The sequence below is a fragment of the Colobus angolensis genome, unplaced genomic scaffold (assembly GCF_000951035.1).
Source record: "Colobus angolensis palliatus isolate OR3802 unplaced genomic scaffold, Cang.pa_1.0 Scaffold182, whole genome shotgun sequence".
Lineage (NCBI taxonomy): Eukaryota > Metazoa > Chordata > Mammalia > Primates > Cercopithecidae > Colobus > Colobus angolensis.
The window spans coordinates 1,273,586-1,299,407 of NW_012114955.1; the positions used below are offsets into that span (position 1 = coordinate 1,273,586).

Sequence of the window (25,822 nt, forward strand, 5' to 3'; positions counted from 1 at the left end):
GGTTTGCAAGGAGACATGTGACCCAGACCAACCCTGGGAGCAGCAGGGCTCCTGCTGTCTGGCCCCTCTTACTAGGACTGCTGTGGCACTTCCTCCCCTAGTGGCTCCCCGGTGCCCACGAATTGCAGCTCCTGGGTGGTGGGGGCACTGTCTCCTGGGACTCCAGCAGGGTTCTGGGGTGAGCTGTGGGCTCGCCCCACCTCAGCAGGTCCTCTAGGACTGCCCCCTGGATGCTTCGCTGCCTCACACACTTGTAGGGGCTTCCTCAGGCCCTCAGCTGTTGGATTTCCCCACTTTCTGGGGCTCAGGTCCATTGACTTAGGTCTAGGGCTGCATGCATTTCACCCAGAGCCTCCAGAGCTCTATGATGGCAGACCTGTTCTGACACCAAACTTCCAAAGTCATGGGCCTTGATTAGGGTGGTCCGAATCAGACCTAGCCCTTTTCTGGGCAGGAGGGAGCTTCTGCGAGGATGGATGCTGCTTGGGTTAGAGCTTGTGTGGACCTGGCTGGAGGCAAAAGCCTTGAGGTTGAGTCCCTTCTGTGGCACGGTGGACAGACCCTTGCTCATCACAGATGGGCTTGTCACGGGAGCTCCTTCTCCACACCCCTCCCTAAGCTCCCTGTATGGATGCAGCCTTCTGACACTGAGGCCGGAGTTGTCATTTCAAAACCTTGCTCTGTATTAAACAGCCATGTCGGGCAGGGCCAGACTGCTGGACTGACAGTAGGAGGCAGGCAGCTGGACCCTCTGATCTCCCCAGTGGCACCAGCACCTCATGGCCTCAGCCCAGGGGGTCATCAGGGAAGCTCTCCCCGATTCTGCACAGACAGAGCTTCCTCTGGCCACCCTCACTCGGCCAGAATTGTGTGCTGCTGGTGACTGGCACCCCTCTATTCTAGGGTCAAGGCCTCTCAGGAATCTACAAATATAAATATGGGTGGGTGCACACCCATGCTACAAACCACACTAAATGCACAAAGACTGCCTGCAGGTTTGGGGTGTGGGGATCAGCTCTGGGTGGGAGGTTGGAAATTTGGTCTGGGGGACCCACTCGGCTCCCTCTCTCAGCCCACAGTGAGTCTGGTTTCTGAGTTGTCCCGGTCCAGCCACTTTCGTTTCCCCTGGGGCTGGGTGGAGGCTGGGGCAGAAAGCGGAACTGAGCCCCCATGTTCTGAGGTCGGGGCAGGGCTGGAGTGTTCTGAACATCTCCCGGTCCCAGCCCCTGGGCCAGGCAAGGCTGGCCGGCCTTATGTCTCCTGGGTTGGTGGCAGCCGAGCTGGGCTCTGAGGGAGGCCTACAGTGTGAGACACTAGCAGCTCAGAGGCAGCACGAGGCAGGTGCAAACCCACAAGGTACTGGGCAGGGAATTTCAGGGGAAACTGAGACTCCATGCTGCAAGGCCCAAGCAGGCCCAGAAAGACAGAGGGAGTTCAGCTCGAACCTTTGCTCCTTACTTGCTGAGCGACACATTCACTTGTGATGGGCTGTGCTCTATAATGGCCCAGTCCTTTCTGTCTTCCACACAGGGGTCTCAAGTGAAGGGCCAAGGGCATGGGTAAGGGGAGGAGAGAGGCAGAGGATGGGGCTCAGGACTGTGAAGAGTTTCCGGTTCTGGGCTGGAGAGGGAGTTTGGCATGTGGAGGGGAGGAGGCTGGGGCTCGTGCCCCTGGGTAGGTAATGGTTAGAGCTGTGGCTTCTGTTTCCTGCAGACTTCCTAACAGGCTCCGGCAGGCGTTAGGGCCTTCCTAAGTGCTACACCAATGCGTGTCCAGTGGGAGGAGAAGGGGGAGGACCAAGAATCTAGATGAACGGCCCTAGAGAGGTAACATCTAAGTTTGGTGGCCGCTGTCGTTGGAGGTGGTTGAGTTGGTTGATGGGATTTATCTAAAGATGTTGAGGTTGGGGAACTTCCTCCCGGAGGGAAACTGAGGAAGAAAGGTAGCTCTGAGAGTTGGGTGCAGAAACCCACCCTCCATTCACATGTTCTGCTTTCCTCTGAGGGCAGGTGTCCTTGCGAGCTCGAGATGAGATTCTTGTTGAGGGCATCTCCGGAGGGGACTCCCAGGGGACAGGGGGTGAGAAAACTTGGGCAGAGAAGAATTGAACCAGGGGTGTGGACTGAGCGGGAGGTTGCCTTCAGGCTGATCCTACGGAGCACTTGCTGCCCCAAGTAGCCCAGCTTTAGACAAGATAGCCAGGCTTTTGTCTCTTGTGTCAGGCAGTCTGGCTGTGGGCTGCCCCCTAAGAGCGAGGGGTGGGCCTAACCTGTGGGGTGAGTAGTGAAAGGCAGTTCTCTGGCCAACGGGCTGCTCGCTACTGTTAGCAGTTGGAGAATGGATGCCTCCGCCCGGTAAAGGGCATCTGGGGCTGTGCCCACAGCATTCACTAACTCGTAACTCTCTTTTCCTTCACCCAAACACAAAATTCCATGACACTAGACAAGAAAGTTGATGCTTGGAAAAGACAATTGGCCTTAAATACCTAGATGGACTGGAGAGACCATCCCTTGTGACCCACAGCTTGACCTCTGAGCACCCTGTCGCCATCCACCTGCGGACCTGCTGAGGCTCCCCTCTGGCTTTCTCCTGCAGACCCCTCTGCCATGAACCAGTCCATCCCAGGGGCTCCCACCCCGCCCCGCCGCGTGCGGCTGAAGCCCTGGCTGGTGGCCCAGGTGAACAGCTGCCAGTACCCAGGGCTTCAATGGGTCAACGGGGAAAAGAAATTATTCTATATCCCCTGGAGGCATGCCACGAGGCATGGTCCCAGCCAGGACGGAGATAACACCATCTTCAAGGTAAGCCCTGGCGAGGAGGTTGGTTGGACCTCCAGAGCACCCTGTCCCCAGAAGAGGATCGCATATAACACACACAGGCAGCTCCTCAAGACTGGCCACCCACCCAGCTACCATGCTGCCGCTGATGCCAGGCCCGGACTACGGGGATGCAGACGTAGCCACAGGGCACACCTTTTTCCCTTTTTTTTTTTTTTGAGACAGAGTCTTGCTCTGTAGCCCAGGCTGGAGTGCAGTGGCACGATCTCAGCTCACTGCAACCTCTGCCTCCTGGGTTCAAGTGATTCTCCTGTTCTCCTGCCTCAGCCTCCTGAGTAGCTGGGATTACAGGCAGGAGCCGCCGCGCCCGGCCTAGGGCACACCTTTTCTAACCTTCACCCTAGAGCAATGTGGGAACTGAGGGTCCCCAGAAGCCCTTCCCATAAGTTGTCCTACTCACCCTTTGCTCTTGTCTCACTGCTATTTACTCATGAGGACTTGTTCAGTGCACACATATGCTAAAGGAAGCCAACAATCACCCATCATCTTTCTTTTTCTTTCCTTTTTTTTTTTTTTGAGATGGAGTCTCGTTTTCTTGCCCAGGCTGAAGTGCAGTGGCATGATCTCGGCTCACTGCAAGCTCCGCCTCCTGGGTTCCTGCCATTCTCCTGCCTCAGCCTCCCGAGTAGTTGGGACTACAGGCGCCCGCCACCACACCTGGCTAATTTTTTTGTATTTTTAGTAGAGACAGGGTTTCACCATGTTATCCAGGATGGTCTCGATCTCCTGACCTCGTGATCTGCCTGCCTCAGCCTCCCAAAGTGCTGGGATTACAGGCGTGAGCCACCGCGCCTGGCCCACCCATCATCTTTCTAAAAATTTTATTTTTAAATTAATATACCCCCATAAATATATGGGGTACACAGTGATGATTTGATAAGTACAGTGATCAGATCAGGTACTTAGCATATCTATAATCTCAAACATTTGTCATTTCTTTGTGTTGGGAACAAACTGTTTTTAATATAAGATTCAGATACATCATCAATCTTTTAATTTTTAAATTTTCTAATTTTTTTTAGAGGCAGGGCCTAACTCTGTTGACCAGCTCCATTTTTTTCTTTTTTTTTTTTGAGACAGGGTCTCACTCTGTCACCAAGGCTTGAGTGCAGTGGCGCAATCTTGGCTCACTGCAGCCTCTACCTCCCAGGCTCAGGTGAGTCTCCCATCTCAGCCTCCTGAGTACCTGGGATTACAGGTGCCTGCCACCACACCTGGCTAATTTTTTGTACTTTTAGTAGAGACTTTGCCATGTTGCCCAGGCTGGTCTCTAACTCCTGGACTCAAGCAGTCCGCCCACCTCAGCCTCCCAGAGTGCTGGGATTGCAGGTGTGAGCCACTGTGCCTGGCCCAATCTTTTTTTTTTAACTAACATATTACAACTGCTTTAGAGATGAGGTGTTGCTCTGTTGCCTAGTGTTGCACCACTGGTGAGCAGTGGTGCAGTCATAGCTCACTACAACCTCCAACTCAGCTCAGGTGATCCTCCAGTCTCAGCTCCCTGAGTAGCTGTGACTACAGTTGCATGCCACCATGCCCAGCTAATTTTTTTTTTTTTTTGAGATGGAGTCTTGCTCTGTCACCCTGGCTGCAGTGGCGCAATCTCAGCTCACTGCAACCTCTGCCACCTGGGTTCAAGCAATTCTCCTGCCTCAGCCTCCCAAGTAGCTAGGATTACAGGTGCCCGCCACCTTAAAACCCCCATTGTCATGCAGGCTGTCTTAATGTTTCCCTTTTTTTAACCTCAATTATGAATTTTTTTTTTTTTTTGTCTTTTTGGTAAAGGCAGGGTTTCACCATCTTGGCCAGGCTGGTCTTGAACTCCTGACCTTGTGAGCCACCTGCCTCGGCAAAGTGCTGGGATTACAGGCGTGAGCCACCGTGCCCAGCCTAATTTTTTTATTTTGATTTTTGTAAAGATGAGTTCTCACTTTGTTGCCCAAGCTGGTCTCAAGCTCGGGGGCTCAAGTGATCCTCCCACCTCAGCCTCCTGAGTAGCTGGTATTACAGGCGCAAGCCACTGTGCTCTCTCCAGTAATCTTAATGCTAGGACGTACCTAGCATAACAGTTTTTGCTTACATTTTTAGTTTTTTTGCACGTGTATGTATATAGAATGCAAAATTGGAATCAAGTGATGTGTCTTGATTTGTAACCTGGATTTTTTTCACCCTATATCAGGATCAGCTTTCCTTTCCAACATACGTCCACATCACTTTTCGTGACTGTAGAATTTATTTGCTCACTGGGTCTGGGTTTTTGGATACTTGAGGTTGCTTTTAAAACCTGAACTTAAAACCCCCATTGTCATGCAGGCTGTCTTAATGTTTCCCTTTTTTACAACCTCAATTATTTTGAGGGTTGATTTCCTAGACTTAAAATTTGCTGGGTCAAAGGCAATGCTTATTTTTTAAAACTTTGGATACATATTTTCTTAGTTTTTGGACTTGATCCTTACCTTTCCAAAATTCTTTTGCTAATCCATTTTTTATTTTTGTATAGGTAATACAGTCACAAAATTCAACATTAAAAGGCATAGAATGGTTTAGAGCAAAAAGTCTCCCTCCTTCCCTGGCTCACCACCACCCACTCCCCTCCCTAACCTTTCCCTAGAGACAGCCGTGTTATCATTTTTTTGTTTAGCCTTCCTGAGAGATTTTTATGCACATATAAGCAAATATGCACTATCCTTTCCTCTACTTTTCATAAGAAATGCTAGATATCTGCATTTTTTCTATACTTCATACTTCTTGATGATTGCTACATGTCAGTATGTAAACAGTTTCCTGCTTTTTCTTTTTTTGTGCTGCCCAGTATTTCATTCAATGGGTTGGCCATAATTTCACCAGCCTCTCATTGATGGATGTTGCATTGGGTATTTTCAGTCATCTTTTACACACAGTGCTGCTGCAAATAACCTTGTTTGTGCAATATTTTGTGTGAATGCTTCTACGATATTTAGGATGAATTCCTAGAAATCAAAGAGTTGGGTTAAAGGGTAGAAATAAACATTGGTAGTCCTCACCTCGCCTAATTGCCATTCAAAATAATACCAGCAGCTCCAGTGTCTCAAGCCTGTCCTATGTGCAGGCATAGCTCTGAGTGCTTTACGGACATCAACCCCCCTCTTTTTTTTTTTTTTTTTTTTGAGATAGGGTATCACTCTGTTGCCCAGGCTGGAGTGCAGAGCATGATTGATCATGGCTCACTGCAGCCTCGAACTCCCTGGCTCAAGCAATCCTCCCACCTCAGCCTCCTGAGTAGCTGGGACCACAGGCACCCACCACTATGCCCAGCTAATTTTTTGTAGAGACAGGAGTCTTGTTATGTTGCCTAGGCTGGTCTCCAACTCCTGGGCTCAAGCTATCCTCCCACCTTGGCCTCCCAAAATGTTGGGATTATAGGCGTGAGCCACTGTGCCCAGTTGACATCAACCCCTTGAGTCTTTACTGCCACTCCATGAGATGGGCACTGTGAGGAGACCAAGACAAAGGGAGGCAGTGACGTGGCCTGGCACACAGCTGGCAGGGGGCACATTCCAGATTCAAACCCAGCCTGGCTCCAGAGTGCTCACCCTTATCCCTCACGCTGTCCTCCTTAGAGATCACACTGATTCACCCTCCCAGGAGCAGGGACTACAGATGCATCTCATAGCCCCTAGATTTCATGGAGCTTGCTGGCAGCCTTAGGGCTGGGGCAGGACTGTGGCAGACTCCCACGTTGTAAACCAGGTCTGGGGCTCAGCGAGGCTCAGCTTGTGGCCGAAGTTCTCCCCACACAGTGGGGTCTCCTATGGAACAGTAGGCAGACTGGGGTTGTGGTGGAGACGAGGTTCTCTGTGGTGGCTGTCTCTTCCTGCCCCAGGCCTGGGCCAAGGAGACTGGGAAATACACTGAAGGCGTGGATGAAGCTGATCCGGCCAAGTGGAAGGCCAACCTGCGCTGTGCCCTTAACAAGAGCCGGGACTTCCGCCTCTTCTACGATGGGCCCCGGGACATGCCACCTCAGCCCTACAAGATCTACGAGGTCTGCTCCAATGGCCCTGCTCCCACAGGTATCAGGCCTAGCCTTCTGTGGGCCATCTGGGAGGCTGTGCAATGTCTCGGCCCCCAGTCATGAGCTCTTGGGTGCAGGCAGGCCCAGGGCCCCTCTAGTGGGCAGTGGTCCAGGACACGATGCGGGTGCTCCTGCTAGGCCATGACACCCAGGGCTCCCAGGAGAGGCTGGGATGGGCCACTGGCAGATTAGGAATGGCCTGGCGTGAAGTCAGGGACCTGGGTGCTTCTTCCTTACCATTGCGCTCATTTTGGCTTCTGGCTCCAGCCTAGGTCTCATGGCCCATGGAGCTGGGGAGGTCTTTCCCAATCCTGGTGGCTGTGCTCTCCTCCTCGCCCTGTGTTGGGGCAGCTTTGGGAGGGCAGAAGCTGCACAGGAGTTACAGGCAGCCTCTCAGGGGATCTTGCTTCTCCTCTGATGCTGACTCCCTTACTGTCCTGCTTTTCTCTCCCTGCCATGCAGACTCCCAGCCCCCTGAGGATTACTCTTATGGCCCAGGAGAGGAGGAGGAGGAGGAAGAGGAAGAGGTGAGTGTGGGATGAGGAGGCAGGTGGAGCCCTGGATGGGCTCTCTGCTGTCCCCATTGGCCTTAGGTTTCTGCAGCCCCGCTCCCCTGGAGCCCCGTGGCCCTCTCAATGGCTCTTCTCCTTGTTTCTTCTCCTGGAATTCTGAATGATAGGAGCACAGTCCCCACCTGCTCCTTCCCGGGGCGTTGTCGTTACCCCGCATATGTGACCCACACAGCAGTTGGGGCTTGGTAGGTCTGACTCCCTGTGGAAGGCAAATGAGGAAAGTGAGGCACAGGGCTTTTCTGACCTGCCTGGGATGGACAAGCTGGGACCAGAGGCAGGGTCTCTTGCCTGAGCTAAGCTGAGGCTAGGGCAGTTGCCTCGTGGTTCTTGCGTGTTACTTCCCCAGCCCCAGGTCAGTGGAATGACTTGTCCTCCCTTCTCTCCCATCTCTTCCCTCCCTTGCCGGTGGTGTCCCTTCAGCTGCAGAGGATGTTGCCAAGCCTGAGCCTCACAGGTGGGGCCGGGAGGTGGTGGTTGGGGGTCTAGTATACAGAGAAGCTCCAGGTACCATAGGTACCTGGGAGGGGGCTAATGGGAGGCTGGGGTGGCCCAGGGCTGGGAGTAGGTGGGCCCGGGAGACAGTTCTTGGAGGTGGCACTGACAGCCGTCCACATGCACTCTCTGTAGATGCAGTGCAGTCTGGCCCCCACATGGCACCCTATTCTTTACTCAAAGACGATGTCAAGTGGCCGCCCACTCTGCAGCCGCCCGTGGTGCTGGGTCCGCCTGCTCCAGACCCCAGACCCCTGGCTCCTCCCCCTGGCAACCCTGCTGGCTTCAGGGAGCTTTTCCCTGAGGTCCTGGAGCCTGGGCCCCTGGCTGCCAGCCTGCCCCCTGCAAGCGAACAGCTCCTGCCTGACTTGCTGATCAGCCCCCATATGCTGCCTCGTAAGGACCCACGGCTGGGCACGGGGAAGCAGTGCTGGGGGATTGGGGTAGGATTGGCAAGGAGGGTGGAGGGTGCTGCAGCTCCTTGGAAGGGGAGAGTGGGAGAGCTGATGGGGCTGGGCCTGGACACTGGGCTGCAGAACGGGGAGGCACGGGGCTCAAGGACGGGATGGGCCTGCCTTCTGCCCCACAGTGACTGACCTGGAGATCAAGTTTCAGTACCGGGGGCGGCCACCCCGGGCCCTCACCATCAGCAACCCCCATGGCTGCCGGCTCTTCTACAGCCAGCTGGAGGCCACCCAGGAGCAGGTGGAACTCTTTGGCCCCATAAGCCTGGAGCAAGTGCGCTTCCCCAGCCCTGAGGACATCCCCAGCGACAAGCAGCGCTTCTACACGAACCAGCTGCTGGATGTCCTGGACCGCGGGCTCATCCTCCAGTTACAGGGCCAGGACCTGTATGCCATCCGCCTGTGTCAGTGCAAGGTGTTCTGGAGTGGGCCTTGTGCCTCGGTCCATGACTCATGCCCCAACCCCATCCAGCGGGAGGTCAAGACCAAGCTCTTCAGCCTGGAGCATTTTCTCAATGGTGAGGGCCCGAAGCCGTGGTCCTCCTGGCCACCTCTTGCCGAGGAGTGTGGTTCCAGCCTCTGACTAGGGACCTTGATTTTGATGCAGAGCTCATCCTGTTCCAGAAGGGCCAGACCAACACCCCACCACCCTTCGAGATCTTCTTCTGCTTTGGGGAAGAATGGCCTGACCGCAAACCCCGAGAGAAGAAGCTCATTACTGTACAGGTACGTCTCCTCTGCCCCAAAGTCGGCCTTGGCTTGAAAACTGGAGAATCCTGGGGCCAGGCCCTTGCCCCAGGGTGGAGGCTCAGGGCTCCCTGAGCAGCATGAACTTGGCTGCCAGAGACCATCAAGGCTCCGGGCCGGAGAATGCAGTCTATTACTCACCCCTGATGGCCGCCCTCATGCACAGCTGGATCTGGCAGCCCTGCCATGGGTCTCATCTCCTCTTTGCCTCCCAGGTAGTGCCTGTAGCAGCTCGATTGCTGCTGGAGATGTTCTCAGGGGAGCTATCTTGGTCAGCTGATAGTATCCGGCTACAGATCTCAAACCCAGACCTCAAAGACCACATGGTGGAGCAGTTCAAGGAGCTCCATCACATCTGGCAGTCCCAGCAGCGGTTGCAGCCTGTGGCCCAGGCCCCTCCTGGGGCAGGCCTCGGTGCTGGCCAGGGGCCCTGGCCTATGCACCCAGCTGGCATGCAGTAACAAGGCTGCAGATGGTGACTGGCCCTGGCTTCCTGGGTGGCTGTGTGGACTGATGTGGAAGTGTGACAGCCCTACTGAGCACCTGGCTGGCTGCAGGGTCCTACCTCTGGGTTTCCTGGAAGTGGATGTGGGCCAAGAAGAAGAGGGAGAAAGGCCCGAGCCCCTGCCTTCCCAGGCCTCTCTCTCCTTGTCTCAATTGTTTCTGGTCTGGTCAGCCTGGCTCTCGAGAAACTTGGCCATGAGCAGGGAAGGAACTCCCCCAACCCTGGTGCCTAGTTGTATAGGAGGAATTGCCTAAGAGTGGCCCACTCTTGTGATTGCCCCATTTCCTTTGGCAGAAAAAGCCAGAGTGTTGTGGGCCAAGTCCCCTGCACAGGGCCTCTGCAGGGAATGGCCCTGATTTCCCTGGTTTGAGCCTCACTTCCTCATCTCCCTCTCCTCTGAGATAATATGAGTGAGCACTTAGGTATCACATCAGATGCTCAAGGCTGGCAGCTACCCCCCTTCTTGAGAGCCCAAGAACTTGGAGTAGAAAGAACTTTTATGTATTTTTGGATTAATAAATGTTAAAAACAGACTCAGCTCTTTCTTTCCTTTTTCTACTACCAGTTGCTCCCATGCTGCTCCACCAGGCCCTGTTTCGGATGCCCGCTGGCCCACTCCCCAAGCACCTGCCCCCAGCTTGCAACCATTGGCACTGGGAGGGCCTGGATTCTGGGCTGATGAGTCAGTTGGGCCTTCATAAACACTCACCTGGCTGGCTTTCCTTTCCAGGAGGAAGTTGGCTGAAGCAAGGGTGTGTATTTTTAAATGTGTGTACAATCTGGAAAACTGTCAGAATCAGTTTTCCCATAAGAAACGGTGAAAAAGGGCAGGCCAGCATTGCAGCTGCATTTGGGACCATTCAAATCTGTCACTCTATCGTGTACATTCCTGTGCTATTAAATGTATCAGGGCAATGCATGCAAATCATCCTGACATATTTAATATATTTATTATATTGTCCCCCGAGGTCGGGGCAGTGAGTTCTCACTCTTAGTCCCCTCAGAGCTAGTTGCTAAAGAACCTGGCACCTACCCCCTCTCATTTCCTCTGTGTCATCTCTGCACACTCCAGCCCCCTTTCTGCCTTCAGTCATTGAGTGGAAGCTGCCCCAGGCCCTTACCAGGTGCAGATGCCCCATCTCGATGCCCAGCCATCAGAACTGTGAGCCAAATAAACCTTTTTCTGTGTAAATAACCCAGAAAGGTCTTCGTTTACAGCAACACAAAATGGATTAAACCCCCACAAATGTTCAAGGACACCTGGCCCCACAGCCTCATCCACAGAATATATTATCACTGTTTGGATTTTTGTCAACCTGACAGGTGAGATATTATCTCAGTGCCACTTCTCGTTATCAGCAAGGCCGAGTAGCTTTTCACATGGTTAAGTGACCCGTACAGATTTTTTTAAATAAACAATTTTAGAATGGTTTTAGATTTATGGAAAAGTTGCTAATACAGTTCTCGTGGACCCACAGTTTCTCCTATTGTTAACATCTTACATTACTATGGCACACTTGTGACAATAATGAAACCATGTGGACAATTACTATGAACTCAACTTCTTTATTTGGATTTCATGAGTTTTTCGGATATCCTTTTTCGGTTCCAGGATCCTATCCAAGGTATCACATTACATTCACTTGTCATGTCTCCTTAGACTCCTCTGGTCTATGACAGTTTCTTAGACTTTTCTTGTTTTTGGTCTTGATGGTTTTGAGGAATGATGGTTTTGAGGAATACCGGCCATTTTTTAAAGCGTGTCCCCCAGTTTGGGCTTATCTGATGTATTTCTCATTTGTTTTAAGAGATAGGGTCTTTGCTCTGTTGCCCAGGCTAGAGTGCTATGGCACAACCTTCAACTCCTGGGCTCAGATGATCCTCCCACATAACTGGGGCTACAGGTGCACACCACCACACCTGGCTTTTTTTTTCAGAGACCTCATCTCAATATATTGCCCAGGCTGGTCTCAAACTCCTGGCCTCAAGTGATCTTCCCACTGTGGCCTCCCAAACAGCTGAAATTACAGGTATGAACCACTGTGTCCCACCTGTTTCTCATGGTTTTTGTATGGAAGACCACAGAGGTGAAGCATCATTCCCACTACATCATGTCAAGGGTGCATACTATTAACCTGATTTATTACTGTTTCTGACTGAGGTAGTGTTAGGTTCCTCTACCGTAAAGTTACTCTTCATCCTCCCCAATGTTCTATATGTACACAGGTACAGTGATTTTAGAATTGTTCACCTGCATCCTCTTAAACTTCACCAACTAGAGTACAGTGATTACGTAGCGCTCCTTTTGTCTGTACTCTTAGTTTTCAATCATTTACAAAGGTGTGCACCTCTTTTCTGCACAGGCCTGTGCAGTTCTATTCCCTCTTGAAATTTTCAATGTTTTGAGATTAGGAGATGGGAGATGTCACATACCTGGTTTCCAGCTTCTTCCAAAACACTGGCAAATACGAAAACACTGTCACACATTCCTCAAAGGCAATAATCAGCTGGAACTTTGGGTGGAGAATATTCTCCCAGTTCAATATGGTCCTCTCCTGGCCTGCTTCCTTTCACTGCTCTCCGTGTCCCTAAGGGCATTTGGGTTTGCAACCCTTGATGAATGGTGGAGCAGGGAGACTGAGTGTAGATGAACTGGGGAGGCTTGGAAGGGCCAGGTGCCCCTCACGACCACAGTGGGCTGACTTCCCCAGTACTGCTAGCAGTTGAGTAACTGCCAACAATCTTCCCTGAATTTCTATTTATTGGTTTCTTAAAAATAAAATGAAAACAACAATAAAAAACCTGTCACTTATAGATCTCTGTGTTGTAGTAGCCAGTTGTGGATGAACATTACCCAGAAGTGACGGATGTAACAAACTCCAGAGGTAAGGGCAGGCCACTGTGGTACAATTCACTGCTCTGAAGCCAGGCTAGGGCTCCCCTTGGTAGTAGCTTTTGACTGCTCTGGTGGCCTGTGCTGGAGCTTACGTTGGAACCCACAGGACCTTGATGCCCACAGCCCTGGGGATGAATGCAGCCCTTTAGCCCCAGCAGTTTCTCTCCCTTCTTTCAAGCTCCTTGTCCCCACCAAGTTCACCCTTATAACCAACTAAATATACCCTTTTAAGACTCTCAGCTTTTCTTTGACATAAAGAACCTACCCAGGCTGGGTGCGGTGGCTCACCCCTTAGTCCCAGCACTTTGGGAGGCCGAGGTAGGCAGATCACAAGGTCAGGAGTTCGAGACCAGCCTGGCCAACGTGGTGAAACCCCATCTCTACTAAAAACACAAATATTAGCTGGGTGTGGTGTTGGGTGCCCGTAATCCTGGTTGCTCAGGAGGCTGAGGCAGGAGAATCGCTTGACCCCAGGAGGCAGAGGTTACAGTGAGCTGAGATGCTGCCATTGCACTCCAGCCTGGGCAACACAGCAAGACTCCATCTCAAAAAAAAAAAAAAAAAGAAAAAACCTACACTTTTCGGTCTCTGTGGAGTAGAAGATATCAATGGCTTTTCCCATTTTTGCTGAAGGAGTGTTCTTGGAAGGCAATATTCTCATTTGCTGGTAATCTATCCCAAAGAATCAGGCACATCTGGTCGCAAAATCTTGAACCTTTAAGGTCTCTTGGTTGTGGCTTTCATCTGATGATTCATTTAAATCAGGGCCACACAAGGTAGACATTTACATAAACTCATGAATGTTGATGCCATTCAAAAGCACAATTTCCTTTATGTCTCAGGCATGCATTCTCAGTTACTGTTCTTTGTAACAATTCCCTTCAGATACATAAGGATTACAAGTTACTGTGTTTTAGTACAGTCTTGCTGGAAATAGCCCCAATGGATGATCTGTGTTCTACATAATCTTGACCAACATTTCATGGCTAATCCTATCATGGGAAGACAATTCTGTGGGGAGATGACTTAGGCAAGTTCAGATGCAGTTAGCTGACCTGCCCACGTGGACGGGGGATACTCATCCTCTTTCTACTAGATAATGCCATGCAGAAACACAGCATCTCCATTAGGTGAGCTGATCCCGAACAGTTCCTTTTTAAATTAAAATCTAGATGGGCATCCTTGCTCTGCCAAAAGCTTCAGAGCAGCCCTTTCAAATAATCTGTAAGGCTTAAGTAAGCAGTGAGGTTCTGACACTATTAATAACACAGGGCTGTTTGCAAAGCTATAGCTTTAGATATGCATTCCACAGGATGTTTTTCAGTGGCTTGGGAGGGTTGCATTAAGTCTTCCACATGTTTTTTTCAGTTCCCCACATAATTGCCTGTGAAAACAGCCAAATTCCTTAAACAGAGCAAAATCAACTGGTTATTTCAAGGACCTATGGTTGGACAACACTTAAAGGTTTTATTATTTAGCCAGAGCCTGAGAGGGATGGCTGGGGCAATGTGCTGATCCTTGGAATCTGATTATCACTCTAGACACTCAAGTTTTTTTCTCTCCTTCTATTATTGCCTCTTTAGAGATGAAAACCCTGTGTACCACTGATGTTATGCTGGAAGATTTGTTTCACCAATTTCTATTGTTCTGTAGCTTGAGGATTTATGCCCAGGAGTGAAAAAGTTAAAGTGACAGGCAAAGAAAAGGCAGAGAAGTGTCAGTATATCAACAACACTGCCAGATGTATCACATTAGAATACAGCTCCGCCGTTATTAGCTCAAAGCCCCACTGCCATAACAGACTGTTATGATTCCATTTATTAAAAACTCAGGAAAATGCAAACTAATCTACAGTGACAGAAAACCAGTGGTTACGTGGAAATGGGGATGGATGGGAAGAGGCAGGAAGGAGGGATTACCTAGGGGTTCAAGGAAACTTTTGGCAATGAAGAGTATGTTCACTACCACCCAGGAGGCGGAGCTTGCAGTGTGCTGAGATTGCGCCACTGCACTCCAGCCTACGTGACAGAGCAAGACTGTCTCAAAAAAAAAAAAAAGTGTGTTCACTACCCTGTGATAACAGTTTCATGGATGTATCTTATGTCAAAGCTCATCAAAGTGTATACCTTAAACACATGCAGATTATGTTAATGATACTTCAATAAAGTTTGTTTTTTTTTTTTTTAAAGATCAATAAATCTGTAGGCCAGGAAACTGTCTACTTGTGTGGCCACAATAGAAAAACCATACCACACTGTTTAACATGAAAAAGTAACCCAACTCCCTTTCCCACGGAGCTACACGAAAGGGTAAAATGTAAGCGTCACGAGTTTTGATGTGAATTAGGAGAATAAAAGGTGCAGAATGAGCCACTTCCCTGAAGTCTGAAGGGTCTGTGGCATCAGGGCAGGGGCCTGCCCTTTCAACTCCATCCCCAGATGTCTATCAGGTACCAAAGGCTGATTCCATAGCTAGTCTAGCTGAACCATTTCTGAGCTACAAGGCAGTGAATGAAAGTAAAAACAAAGAAACACTGGTTAAATTTTAAAAATTTATTCTTTTCCTTTTGTTGCTGTTGATTTGTTCTTGAGATGGCTACACCACCAGACAGAACAGTGCCCTCATATCTGATGGCTGTGCAGGGCTGCACTCCTTTGAAACATTAAGATCTGTTTTGGGCTTCCCTCTTTGGCCTCACCCTCCCCTTGAAATCACGTCATTTCCACACTTTTTAGTAAAATACTAAATGACACATCATCCCTTGTTAGCCCTGTAAACATTTTTTCTCCACACACCCTCCCTCTTTTTTTTTCTCTCATGTCTGTGGGTGAATAATTCACTAAGAAAAAAACCTAAAAAACAAAAACTTACACATTTATATCCTGTACCCCCCACCCCACCCCAGTTTTGGCTCTTCTCTCCAAGGCAGACAACAACCTGATGTGGATTGGAAGTGGACTGAGATATGGTTATGGATGTATGGTTCAGATATCCATAAATTCTGACCCTGGCAGGTCCTGAGCATCACCAATGTGACCACAATAGAAAGCAGAACAGGCTCCTTGCTTACTCCTCCTTGTCTAAACAACTCTAAAGGTGGGAAGAAACACCTGGGGAAGGTAGAAGAAATTTCTACTCATTTGCATTTAAAAGGAGGGGAGAGAGAAAGAGAAGGAAGGGGAGAAGAGGAAACAGAGGACAAAACAATAGAAAACCTGAACAAATGACCCTGACCCTCTTCTTCCAATTGCAGCTATTTAATTCACGTGAATCCCCACATTATCCCTAAGTAAATATTTTGTTTCACAGAAAGCTTGTCCTTTTGTTTTTCCACGTGCACATGCGCACTGGCGCTTGTGCGTGTATGTGTGTGCGTGCATGTGTCACTTGCTACCAGGTGAATGTTTCAGTTCTGGTTTCTGTTTAGTTTTCCTTTTTTTTCTTTTTTCTTTACTTAAAATTATTTTTCCTTTTAGAAAGTTCACCAGGAAACCAGCTCCCCTCCCACCACGCCGGGCAGGCCACAGCCATCTTTTTAAAAACCGCGCTGATTTTCCCTCACACCCCCAAACAGGAACTCCTCAGGATGGCCTCAGAAGGCTGGAGTCTCTCCCTGTCTGGCGGGACACCCTGGTGGCGGTGAAGGCCCCTCTGCCACAACGGAGGTTTCTGATTGTGGGACACAGTCTGGTTTTTGTTTTCTTCCTGTCTTCTAATTAAAAAAGACATTCCTGACAAAAGAGATAAGATAGTCAATAACTGCACCAGAAAACAGAGCATTTAGTAAAATCAACCTTAAGGCAGAGGTTTCTATATTTCCTCAGGTACCTCATTCTGAAGTTTGCCATACGAACTTAGAAAAAAAAAAATAAATAAAAGTCTGGAGTTTTAACTTGTGGGTTTCAAGGGAGCTACTGCATTAATGAGACACCATCTGCAGTGTGCTTCCAATGCTGAGTGTGCTGTGGAAACAAGGGATGACGTGTCAGGAGGGCAAAGAGCCAACAGGTCCAGGTCTCCCATTCAAAGCAACCAGGGAAGCTCCACCTCAGTCTGCTAAATCCCACAGGCTTCATGTCGATTTTATTTTGAAACAAGGCTTTGCCTACCAACCAGTTAAAAACAAAACAAAACACCAATTTAGATGCTATCGAAAGGATACTGTATTAAGTGGAGTGGTTCAAAGTGAGGACTCTGGTACCAGAATATCTACATGTGAACTCTGGCTCCACCAATAACTGTCAGGCAAATTGTTAAAACATTGTTGAACCTCAATTTCCTCATCTGTAAAGTAGGAAAAATAGTAACAAATCCAGAAAAGCAGATGAGGATTATCTAATACATCTAAAGCATTTAAAACAGTGCCCTGACACACAGTAAGGGCACAATAAAAGTTAACCATGAACACCGACAGCTGTCCATGAGCAACCTTATGAGGTGTATCAATGTCAGCTAACCCAGACGCCACGCAAAACCTGGAGATCCCAAATGATATTATTACTCATTAAAACAATCAAAGTAGAGAAATGATTTTGGGTGTGGCAAGGCACTGCTGAACATCACCTTTACCTACGAATGCATTTATCACAGAAACTACCAGTGAGTGCTACATTCATGAAGAATTACCTCCTGGGAGAAGAAACTTGCCTTGAGACATCAAAGAGCGGGCTTAAAGGAGAGTTGCTTTTCTTCTCTCCGTCAAGAAATTGGCATCCAAATTCTACTACCCACTCGTTTCTGCTAAGCTTCTTGCTTTGCTTCAGAATCAGGAGATGGAAAGAAATGAGCACATGGAGAAAAGTGCTCATTGGGAGCCAAAGATGCTCCTCCTTTCCTGTAAGGGCCAAGCATCCCTAACCTGAATAGCCAAAATTCTTCAACAGCTGACACTTGTTGAACGTTGATATGACCCTCAAGGGAATGCGCATTGATGCATTTTGGATTTTGGATTTTTGGATTAGGAATGCCCAACTGGTATGCATTCTGCAAATATTCCAAAATCCCAAAAAATCAAAAATCCGAAAAACACTTCTGAAAGTGTTTTTTCCTCCGAAATCCCAAGCATTTCGGATAAGGGATATTCAGCTCGTACCTCCTGCCCTGGTCAAAACCAGGCACTTCAGCATTCAGGTCATAAAAGTGGTAAGAATAAGCTCTCTGCTCATTACATCTGGAGGGTCAGTTTTAGGAGACTGGCAACACATATAACAGTCTACCTGAGGTTGTTTTTGCCAAAGTAGCCAGGTTAAAAATACTTGTTTGTTGCCATGTACACTTACCATCTTAGAAGTATCTGTAAGGGGAAGGGGGAAGAAAATTTTTCAATGCACTTTGCAACAGTTACTTTTTTATGGAGGTAAAAATGGTCCCCCAAAGACACTGACTATTATCTGGCTGCCCAGGCCCAGGAAAATCTGGGCCCCGTATATTCCAGCTGTTCACCACAGTTAAACTGCTGAGTCCTTCCCTGACTCCAGCTATAAGACCGGTCCCATGATAGGCATTAAAACCTATGCCCATTCCCAGGCATCCCCGACAGTCCGGAGAAAAGCTGGGAACTATGTATCCTCACCTGGGTGACAGGCACAGTGCAGGAGTGTGAGCTATCGAAACAACCTGGTGAAGTCTCGCAAGGCCCAGCAAACTTGCTTACATTCCTCAGCACTAGAAAAGAAAAGGTAGGTTGGTCCTTGACTGAGGAGAAAAGACAGAATATGCTGAAAACCCACCGCAACATTGGGGCACACTGAGAACTGTCCCAACTCTGCTAGGAGCTCTCTCCATCGTTTCCTGAGTGACCCTGGCTTCAGATCTTTCTGTAATTCAGGGCAAAAATTAACTATTATATATGAGAAAAGTTATAAGCTCGGTGGTCTTCAAAGAGTGGACTCTGGACACAAACTGCCCGAGTTTGAATCTTGGCTCCATCGTGCCCTTGAACAAGTCACCAATCTTTGTCTCAGTTTCCTCATCTATTAATATTATCTACTTCATAACACTGTTTAGAGGATTAAAATCATCCATATACAGAGTGCTTATGATAATAGAGCAGTGAACAAAATAGTATTCAATACATGTAGGCTGCTACAACAACACTTGGTTGCTAAGGCTCTCATAAGTTTCCTCATTCTCTTCCAAAGATAGATTTTGTTTACAAAGGCTGGTCTAGCAACTAAGTCTCCATCAGTCATTGATTTTCTAGTTGAACAGGCTGCTCAGGATTTCCTCCTGTGGGAGGAGGAGGGAGAGAGGAAAGAGTTAAAACATGTAGAAAGAGAGACGAAGCAGGAGATGCCTATGTGATATGAATAGCCCAATATTAATTTGACCCTGTTTTTTCAAAAGCCCCCCAACCTCCCTTTGTCCAAAACTGTCACCAAGAAACCAGCTGATGCCAGGTTCATTCTACTGTATCTGTCTTCGTAACAGTTTTTGCTAAATGAACATGAGGCTAAGCTAAAGCAGTGGAAAAGGAAGCACCTCTTTGTTTTTGAGATGGAGTCTTGTTCTTGTCGTCCAGGCTGGAGTACAACGGCACGATCTCAGCTCACTGCAACTTTCGCCTCCCAGGTTTAAGCGATTCTCCTGCCTCAGCCTTCCCAGTAGCTGGGATCACAGATGCCCACCACCCTGCCCGGCTAATTTTTTATATTTTTAGTAGAGATGTGGTTTCGCCATGTTGGCCAGGCTGGTCTCGAACTCCTGACCTTGTGATTTGCCCGCCTCGGCCTCCCAAAGTGCTGGGACTACAGGCATGAGCCACTGCGCCCAGCCAGGAAGCAATTCTTAATAAAGTACCTTCCTGTGGCCCTCTCCCTGGCTCAGCTAACTCAGATACCAGTGCCTACAGCCTAGGATTCAATGCAGATGAAAACACACTTTCCATCTCATAATGATTAAACACCAGGGGAGGGAGCTGCTCTAAGTGATCCAACAGAAAAGGTGAAAATACAGCTATCCACTTAAGTTCCTACATCCAGATTTCCCTACCCATTATAAGTTCTGAAACATCATTAAGAACCTTGACTTAGACCCCATGACTTGATTCAACAGAACATTCTAGAAAGTTTCTTCTAGTCTCTCCATCCTAAAAATGTAATGAAAATAAGGCAGGTGGCCAGGCACAGTGGCTCATGCTTGCAATCCCAACACTTTGGGGCAACACAAGGAGACCCCATCCCTACAAATAATTTAAAACTTAGCTGGGTGTGGTGGTGCACACCTGTGGTCCCGGCTACTCATGAGGCTAAGGCAGGAGGATAACCTGAGCTGGGGAGGTTGAGGTTGCAGTGAGCTGTGATTGTGCCACTGCATTCCAGGTTGGGCAACAGAGTAAGACCCTGTCTCAAAAAAAAAGGAAAAAGAAAGAAAATGAGAAAAGTCTTTTGGCTTTATTGGAATTGCCATTACCTCTGTGGATTTAATAAGCTTCAATTAAAGTGTTACATTTCTCATTTTACTTCCAAATTAATATTGACTGTTAAGGAGGCAGCCAGGGTATGTGAGCCCATACCACTCATGCTCCCAATGTCAGGAAGGAGGAAGATTTGTAATCCAAGAGAAGTTGCTATGTGGTGTGTTATTACAAGGGACTAGGATAATAGAAAACCCTGAAACTTAGGACAGTGCTGGAGACTGAGATTTTTTTGCTATCCTAATGTCTTACATGTTTTAAATTTTACCCTTCTTCAAGAGACTTCCATTTTGTTTTGTTTTCTAAACAGATAGAAACAGGGTCTCACTGTGTTGCCCAGGCTGCTCGAACTTCTGGGCTCAAGCTATCGTCCTGCCTCAGCCTCCAAAAGTGCTGGGATTACAGGTGTGAGTCACTGTGCCCGGCAGAGACTTTGGAAGAGAAATAACTTCACAGCCTCCTTTGTGGTGCATGAGAGAAAGTATTGAAACCAAAATGCAAGTATGGGAGAACAGCAGTGAGATAGGATGAAATGAGGGACAGGCTACGCTGTCAACTCGGCTTCTGCCCCAATCCTATCTGCAAGTGATTTGGTGTCAAACACTTTAGCCAAATGTTTAAGTGTCCTTGGTGGGCAGCCCAATGAAATGGATCAAAAAGCTCCTTGAGGCCAGGCGCTGTGGCTCACACCTGTAATCGCAGCATTTTAGGAGGTCAAGGTGGGTAGATCACCTGAGGTCAGCAGTTTGAGACCAGCCTGGCCAACATGGTGAAACCCATCTCCACTAAAAATACAAAAATTAGCCGGACATGGTGGTGGGCACCTGTGATCCCAGTTACTCAGGAGGCTGAGGCTGGAGAATCGCTTGAACCAGGAGGCAGAGGTTGCAGTGAGCTGAGATCACACCACTGCACTTCAGCCTGGGTGACAGAGCAAGACTCCATCTCAAAAAAAAAAGCTCCATGAATGTTAGAACTATAGTCATGTGCTACAGTGATGTTTTGGTCAACGATGGACTGCTATATGACAGTGGTCCTACGAGTATAATAGAGATGAACAACTGCATGTTGCATTACTCACATGCTTGTGGTGATGCTGGTATAAACAAACCTACTGCACTGCCAGTCGTATAAAACAACAACGCATACAATTATCTACAGTACACAATACTTGATCATAAACAACTATATTACTGGGTTATGTATTTACTATACTATACTTTTTATCATTAGAATGTATTCCTTCTACTAAAAAAAAAACCTGTAAAACAGCCTAAGGCAGGTCTTTCAGGAGGGATTCCAGAAGAAATTGTTTTCCTAGGAGAGGGCAGCCCCATGTGTGTTATTGCCCCTGAAGACCTTCTAAGTGGGACAAGATGTAAAGGTGGAAGACAGTGGTATTGATGATCCTGACCCTGTGTTGGTCTAGGCTAATATGTGTTTGTGTCTTAGCTTTTAACAAAAAAGTTAAAAAGCTTTAAAAAATAAAAAAAAGTAATTTTAAGAATAGAAAAAAGCTTATAAAGATACAAAGAAAAAAAATTTTTATGAGCTGTACAATTTGTGTTTTAAGCTACGTGTTATTACAAAGGAGTCCAAGAGTTTTTTTTTAAATCCAGTTTATAAAGTAAAAAAGTTACAGTAAGCAAGGGTTAATTTATTATTATTGTTGTTATTTTGAGACAGAGTCTCACTCTGTCGCCCAGGCTGGAGTGTGGTGGCACGATCTCGGCCCACTGCAACTTCTGCCTCCCAGGTTCAAGTGTTTCTCCAGCCTCAGCCTCTCGAGTAGCTGGGATTACAGGTGACCACCACTACGGCTGGCTAATTTTTAAAATTTTTAGTAGAGACAAGGTTTCACCATGTTGGCCAGGCTGGTCTCAAACTCCTGATCTCAAGTGATCTGTCTGTCTCGGCCTCCCAAAGTGCTGGGATTACAGACATGAGCCACCGTGCCTGGCCAAGGGTTGATTTTTTATTGATGAAAAATTTTTTTTGTAAACTTAGTGTAGCCAAAGTATATAGTATCTATAAAAAGTCTACAGTAGTGTATGGTAATGTCCTAGGCCTTCTATTTACTCGCCACTCACTCACTCATTCACTCACCTAGAGCAACTTCCAGTCCTGCAAGTTCCATTCATGGTAAGTGCCCTCATACAGGCACACCTTTTTTTTTCTCTCTTTTATACTGTATTTTTACTGTATCTTTCCTATGTTTAGATATGTTTGGATATACAAATTCTTACCATTGTGTTACAATTGCCCACAGTATTCAGTATAGTAACCTGCTGTACAGGTTTGCAGCCTAGGAGCAATAAGCTACACTATATAGACCAGATGTCCGGTAGGCTATACCATCTAGGTTTGTAGAAGCATATTCTATGATGTTTGCACAACAACTAAACCACCTAATGACACATTTCTTGGAACATATCCCCATCAGTAAGTAACACATGACTGTATTTTCTGTCTCAGTCCTTCTGACATTTGATATTTCTTAGCTTTTTATTTTATTTATTTACTTTTTCCACTGCCAGTATTTTTTAGATTCTGTTTTCTGGCTTCTAGTCCCCAAATTCCTATCGTTCCACCACATTTCTGAAAGCTTTTATGGTTGCTATTTTTCGAGCCCCATAAGATTACTAGGGGAGTGCTGAGAAATGAGATCCTTTTGATCCGATGACCTGGTAGGTAATAGAAAATAATGAAACTCTGGTGACTTGACTAGGGATTCAACCCCTTACTGGCCTCTAATTCCAGTATCAATGCTTCCCATGTTCAACATCTTTTGGCTTTGAAGTTCCCCAGGCAACTGACAAGCAGTCACAGAATAAACACCAAGATAGAGAAATGGAAATGATGGCAGGGTTTTTTCTGGTCCCAATTGGTCTTAGTTAATGATGGGCTCATTTGGCATTTGGAAAGCAAGAATGTTATTTTAGAATGAAACGTCCCAGCTTTCTTCAAGTTGACCAACTAAAAAAGCTAGGGAATTAACTACCAGTACCACGTGAAAAGCAGGCTTGGGCTTGCTGAAATGAAACTGAACCAGTTCACCCTCTCTGCCAGAATAGCAAACAAAGTAGCATGTTGAGGCAGGTGTTACTGGACCTTAAAATCAAAAGGGAGACTGAGTCATGAATGGGACAGAAAGTTCAAGGGCTTTCTGTCCTTTCTACTACAGGCAATCTAGAGGAAGGGAATTACTAAGAGGAGATGAGCAATCTCAAGTCCTTTCTCTAGCACCTCAACATTAGCTCTCACTTCTGTTCATTTCCCACCACTATGTTACATATGTTACAGCCTGCTATAGGAAGAGCTGCAAAACTTGTTTAGCAATGAAAGATCAAGTAGGTCAGGTTGGTGGTGCACCTTATTTTCCCATATCACAGGACAAAGATCACAGATTTTCCCCCACACAGCACTGCTTTACTTAGGTCTCTTTTCCTTGCCCCAAGAATTATCATAAATTAGGAAAGGATATCTATGACCTTGATTTCAGACTTAGCATATTATTTTATCTGTTATATATTAGTCCCACTGACGGAATGAGGGCTTGATAGAGACTTATTCCAGAATGTGTGGGTGGCTGCCTTAGAGTCAACAGGAGACATGCCCCAGCTAGTCCTGCAAGTACATAATGACATTCTAGCACTTTCTCCTCTGAGGAGAAGGGAGTTAACATTCACTGATCACATACTATGTGCAAGATCTTCTTTAGATTTCCATTCGGTATCTCATAATAACCTTATGAGACTGGTAGTACTAACCCTATTTCACTTGATTAAACTGAAGATCAAAGTAATAGGGTATGTGGCAAGATTCAAACAAATATACTTGACTCCAAACCGCATCTTTGGAGGGCTTCCCCTAGGTTCCCATTTGCTTTAAGAAAATTAGAGCCAATACGATCCTGCCCTTATATTGTAACCAGCACTGAATGGAATAATGCAAAACAGAAGCAGAGAGAAGCAACTACTACTTCTACTGAGAAGATTCACAGTAAAAGCAATCAAATAATTTTTAAGGTCACCCCAGTCAATATATATGTCTACCCAGTGGAGGGAAAATCCCCACTTCTGGCAAAATGTGTCATGAAGGGTCACATGCTATTATGCTATTTTTCAGTCATGCATGTCACTTGATCTATGGCTAAAAGTGAGTTATTTCTGGGGCATACTGGGCTTACTACTTAAGCTACTTAGTAAACTATAAAATAATAGCATTCCATGGTTTGGGATTTTAACATTAACAAAATTGCTGGAGACATTCCAGAAGATGAGAAAGTAAACTATTTTGGAAAGTGACATTAAGAAATCAATCCTGAGAAAAGACAATTAGCTCTTGTACCACTACTTGAAGTTCATTTTCTTTCCCTTCTAAGTCTGATTTTACCCATAAAAGTGTAATTTATGCTCATAAAAAAGTGCACATAGTACAGAAAGTTATGAAATTAAAAGTAAAAGCCTCCCTCCCCTCCTAGTCTCACTTATATATCTTTCCAAAGACTTACTGTGCATAAAGTAGCCTATGTGTGTGTATAATTTATAATAAAACAGCTCTTTAAAGTACAAGTTGGTTAATTTACAATAGCATTAAAAAAACTTATGATTGTTGTCAAATATCAGAAAATCTCTAACAGGTGTTTTTTTTGTTTGTTTGTTTTGTTTTGTTTTGTTTGTTTGTTTCGTTTATGTCTTAAGTACAAGATTTGAATCATTTTTACATTTTTCCGAGGATGGATTCCAATATTTTAACCTGACTGCTCCTTTTAAATCTTCTTCTCTACCTACATACATTCCATTCCGGGTGGTCTAAACATGCTCCTATAAAACATCACCTCTGGCCCTGCACTATCTAGTCATAATGACAGGTTAATTGACACAGAGGTGGTAGGAGGATTTCTGGATTTCTGGTTATTCCTACAGTTGCATAACCAGCAACTACTGAAATATACAAAAAAGGGACCATGATTCATAAAAATATAAAATAAAACTGAATTTTATTTCATATTTTCTTTCTTTCTTCTTTTCTTTTTCTTTTTTTTTTTGAATCTTATTCTTTTTTTGAATCTCTAACTCAACTTCTCCTTAACTAGATCCCCAAAATACGAGTGGGCTCCTTAATACACCCATCAAGGAGATAAAATATTAGAAAAAAGAGCTCTTAATGAATAGTGACTGAAAAAATATTACTATTTCAAATGACACAGAACCGATGATATAGATATTTTTATGGGTTCCATCCCAATACCTTGGAAGAGACTTCTTCCAGAAAAAGACCTAAGGCTTATACTTTATTAAGTCCTAATAAAGCCACGCCACAGGCAAGCAGTGCACCAGTAGAAAAAGAAAGTTTAGCATCTTTCTTCCCTGCCTCCTCTCTCCTCTGGGTTATGATTTTTGGCAGTGGCTGTTATGATTTGCCTGTATCTTCACCCAGATCTTATCTTGAATTGTAGTTCCCATAATCCCCATGTGATGTGAAAAGGACCCAGTAAGGAGGTAATTTAATCATGGGGGTGGTTACCCTCATACTGTTTTCATGATGGTGAGTGAGTGAGTTCTCACAAGACTTGATGGTTTTATAAGGGGCAAACCCCTTTTGCTCTTGTTCTTCTCTCTCCTGCTGCCATGTGAAGAAGGGCATGTTTGCTTCATCTTCCAACATGATTTTAAGTTTCCCGAGGCTTCCTCAGCCATGCTGAACCATGAGTCAATTATACCTCTTTCCTTTATAAATTACCCAGTCTTGGGTATGTCTTTATTAGCAGTATGAGAATGGAATAATACACTTCCTATTGATTTTGTTAGGTGTCTCCTTTTCTATGTCTCTCATTCT

At 46.8% G+C, this 25,822-nt stretch overlaps 2 protein-coding genes across 5 annotated transcripts in view; one reads left to right on the forward strand and one right to left on the reverse strand.

The window, feature by feature from the left end:
* The first annotated feature begins 1,153 nt into the window (after nt 1-1,153).
* On the forward strand, nt 1,154-10,870 carry IRF5 (interferon regulatory factor 5). 2 transcript variants are annotated; one of them, XM_011939572.1, is made up of 9 exons: nt 1,154-1,356; nt 2,596-2,801; nt 6,700-6,889; nt 7,354-7,418; nt 7,884-7,917; nt 8,091-8,351; nt 8,545-8,937; nt 9,027-9,145; nt 9,382-10,870. In XM_011939572.1, the coding sequence occupies exons 1-9, from the start codon at nt 1,254-1,256 to the stop codon at nt 9,625-9,627; spliced, it is 1,617 nt and encodes a 538-aa protein (XP_011794962.1). In that variant the 5' UTR covers nt 1,154-1,253; the 3' UTR covers nt 9,628-10,870. The 2 variants fall into 2 exon arrangements, with proteins under 2 accessions (XP_011794962.1, XP_011794963.1); XM_011939573.1 differs by having other exon boundaries at nt 8,139-8,351; nt 9,382-10,858.
* Nucleotides 10,871-15,099: 4,229 nt separating this feature from the next.
* The window catches only part of TNPO3 (transportin 3), a 100,713-nt gene continuing 89,990 nt past the window's right edge, over nt 15,100-25,822 (reverse strand). For all 3 annotated transcript variants that reach the window (XM_011939576.1, XM_011939575.1, XM_011939577.1), the window contains 2 exons: nt 18,140-18,231; nt 15,100-16,298 (listed from right to left, as the gene is read on the reverse strand). In XM_011939576.1, coding sequence (XP_011794966.1) covers nt 18,171-18,231 — 61 coding nt within the window. In that variant the 3' untranslated portion in view covers nt 15,100-16,298; nt 18,140-18,170. The remainder of the gene's footprint in view (nt 16,299-18,139; nt 18,232-25,822) is intronic.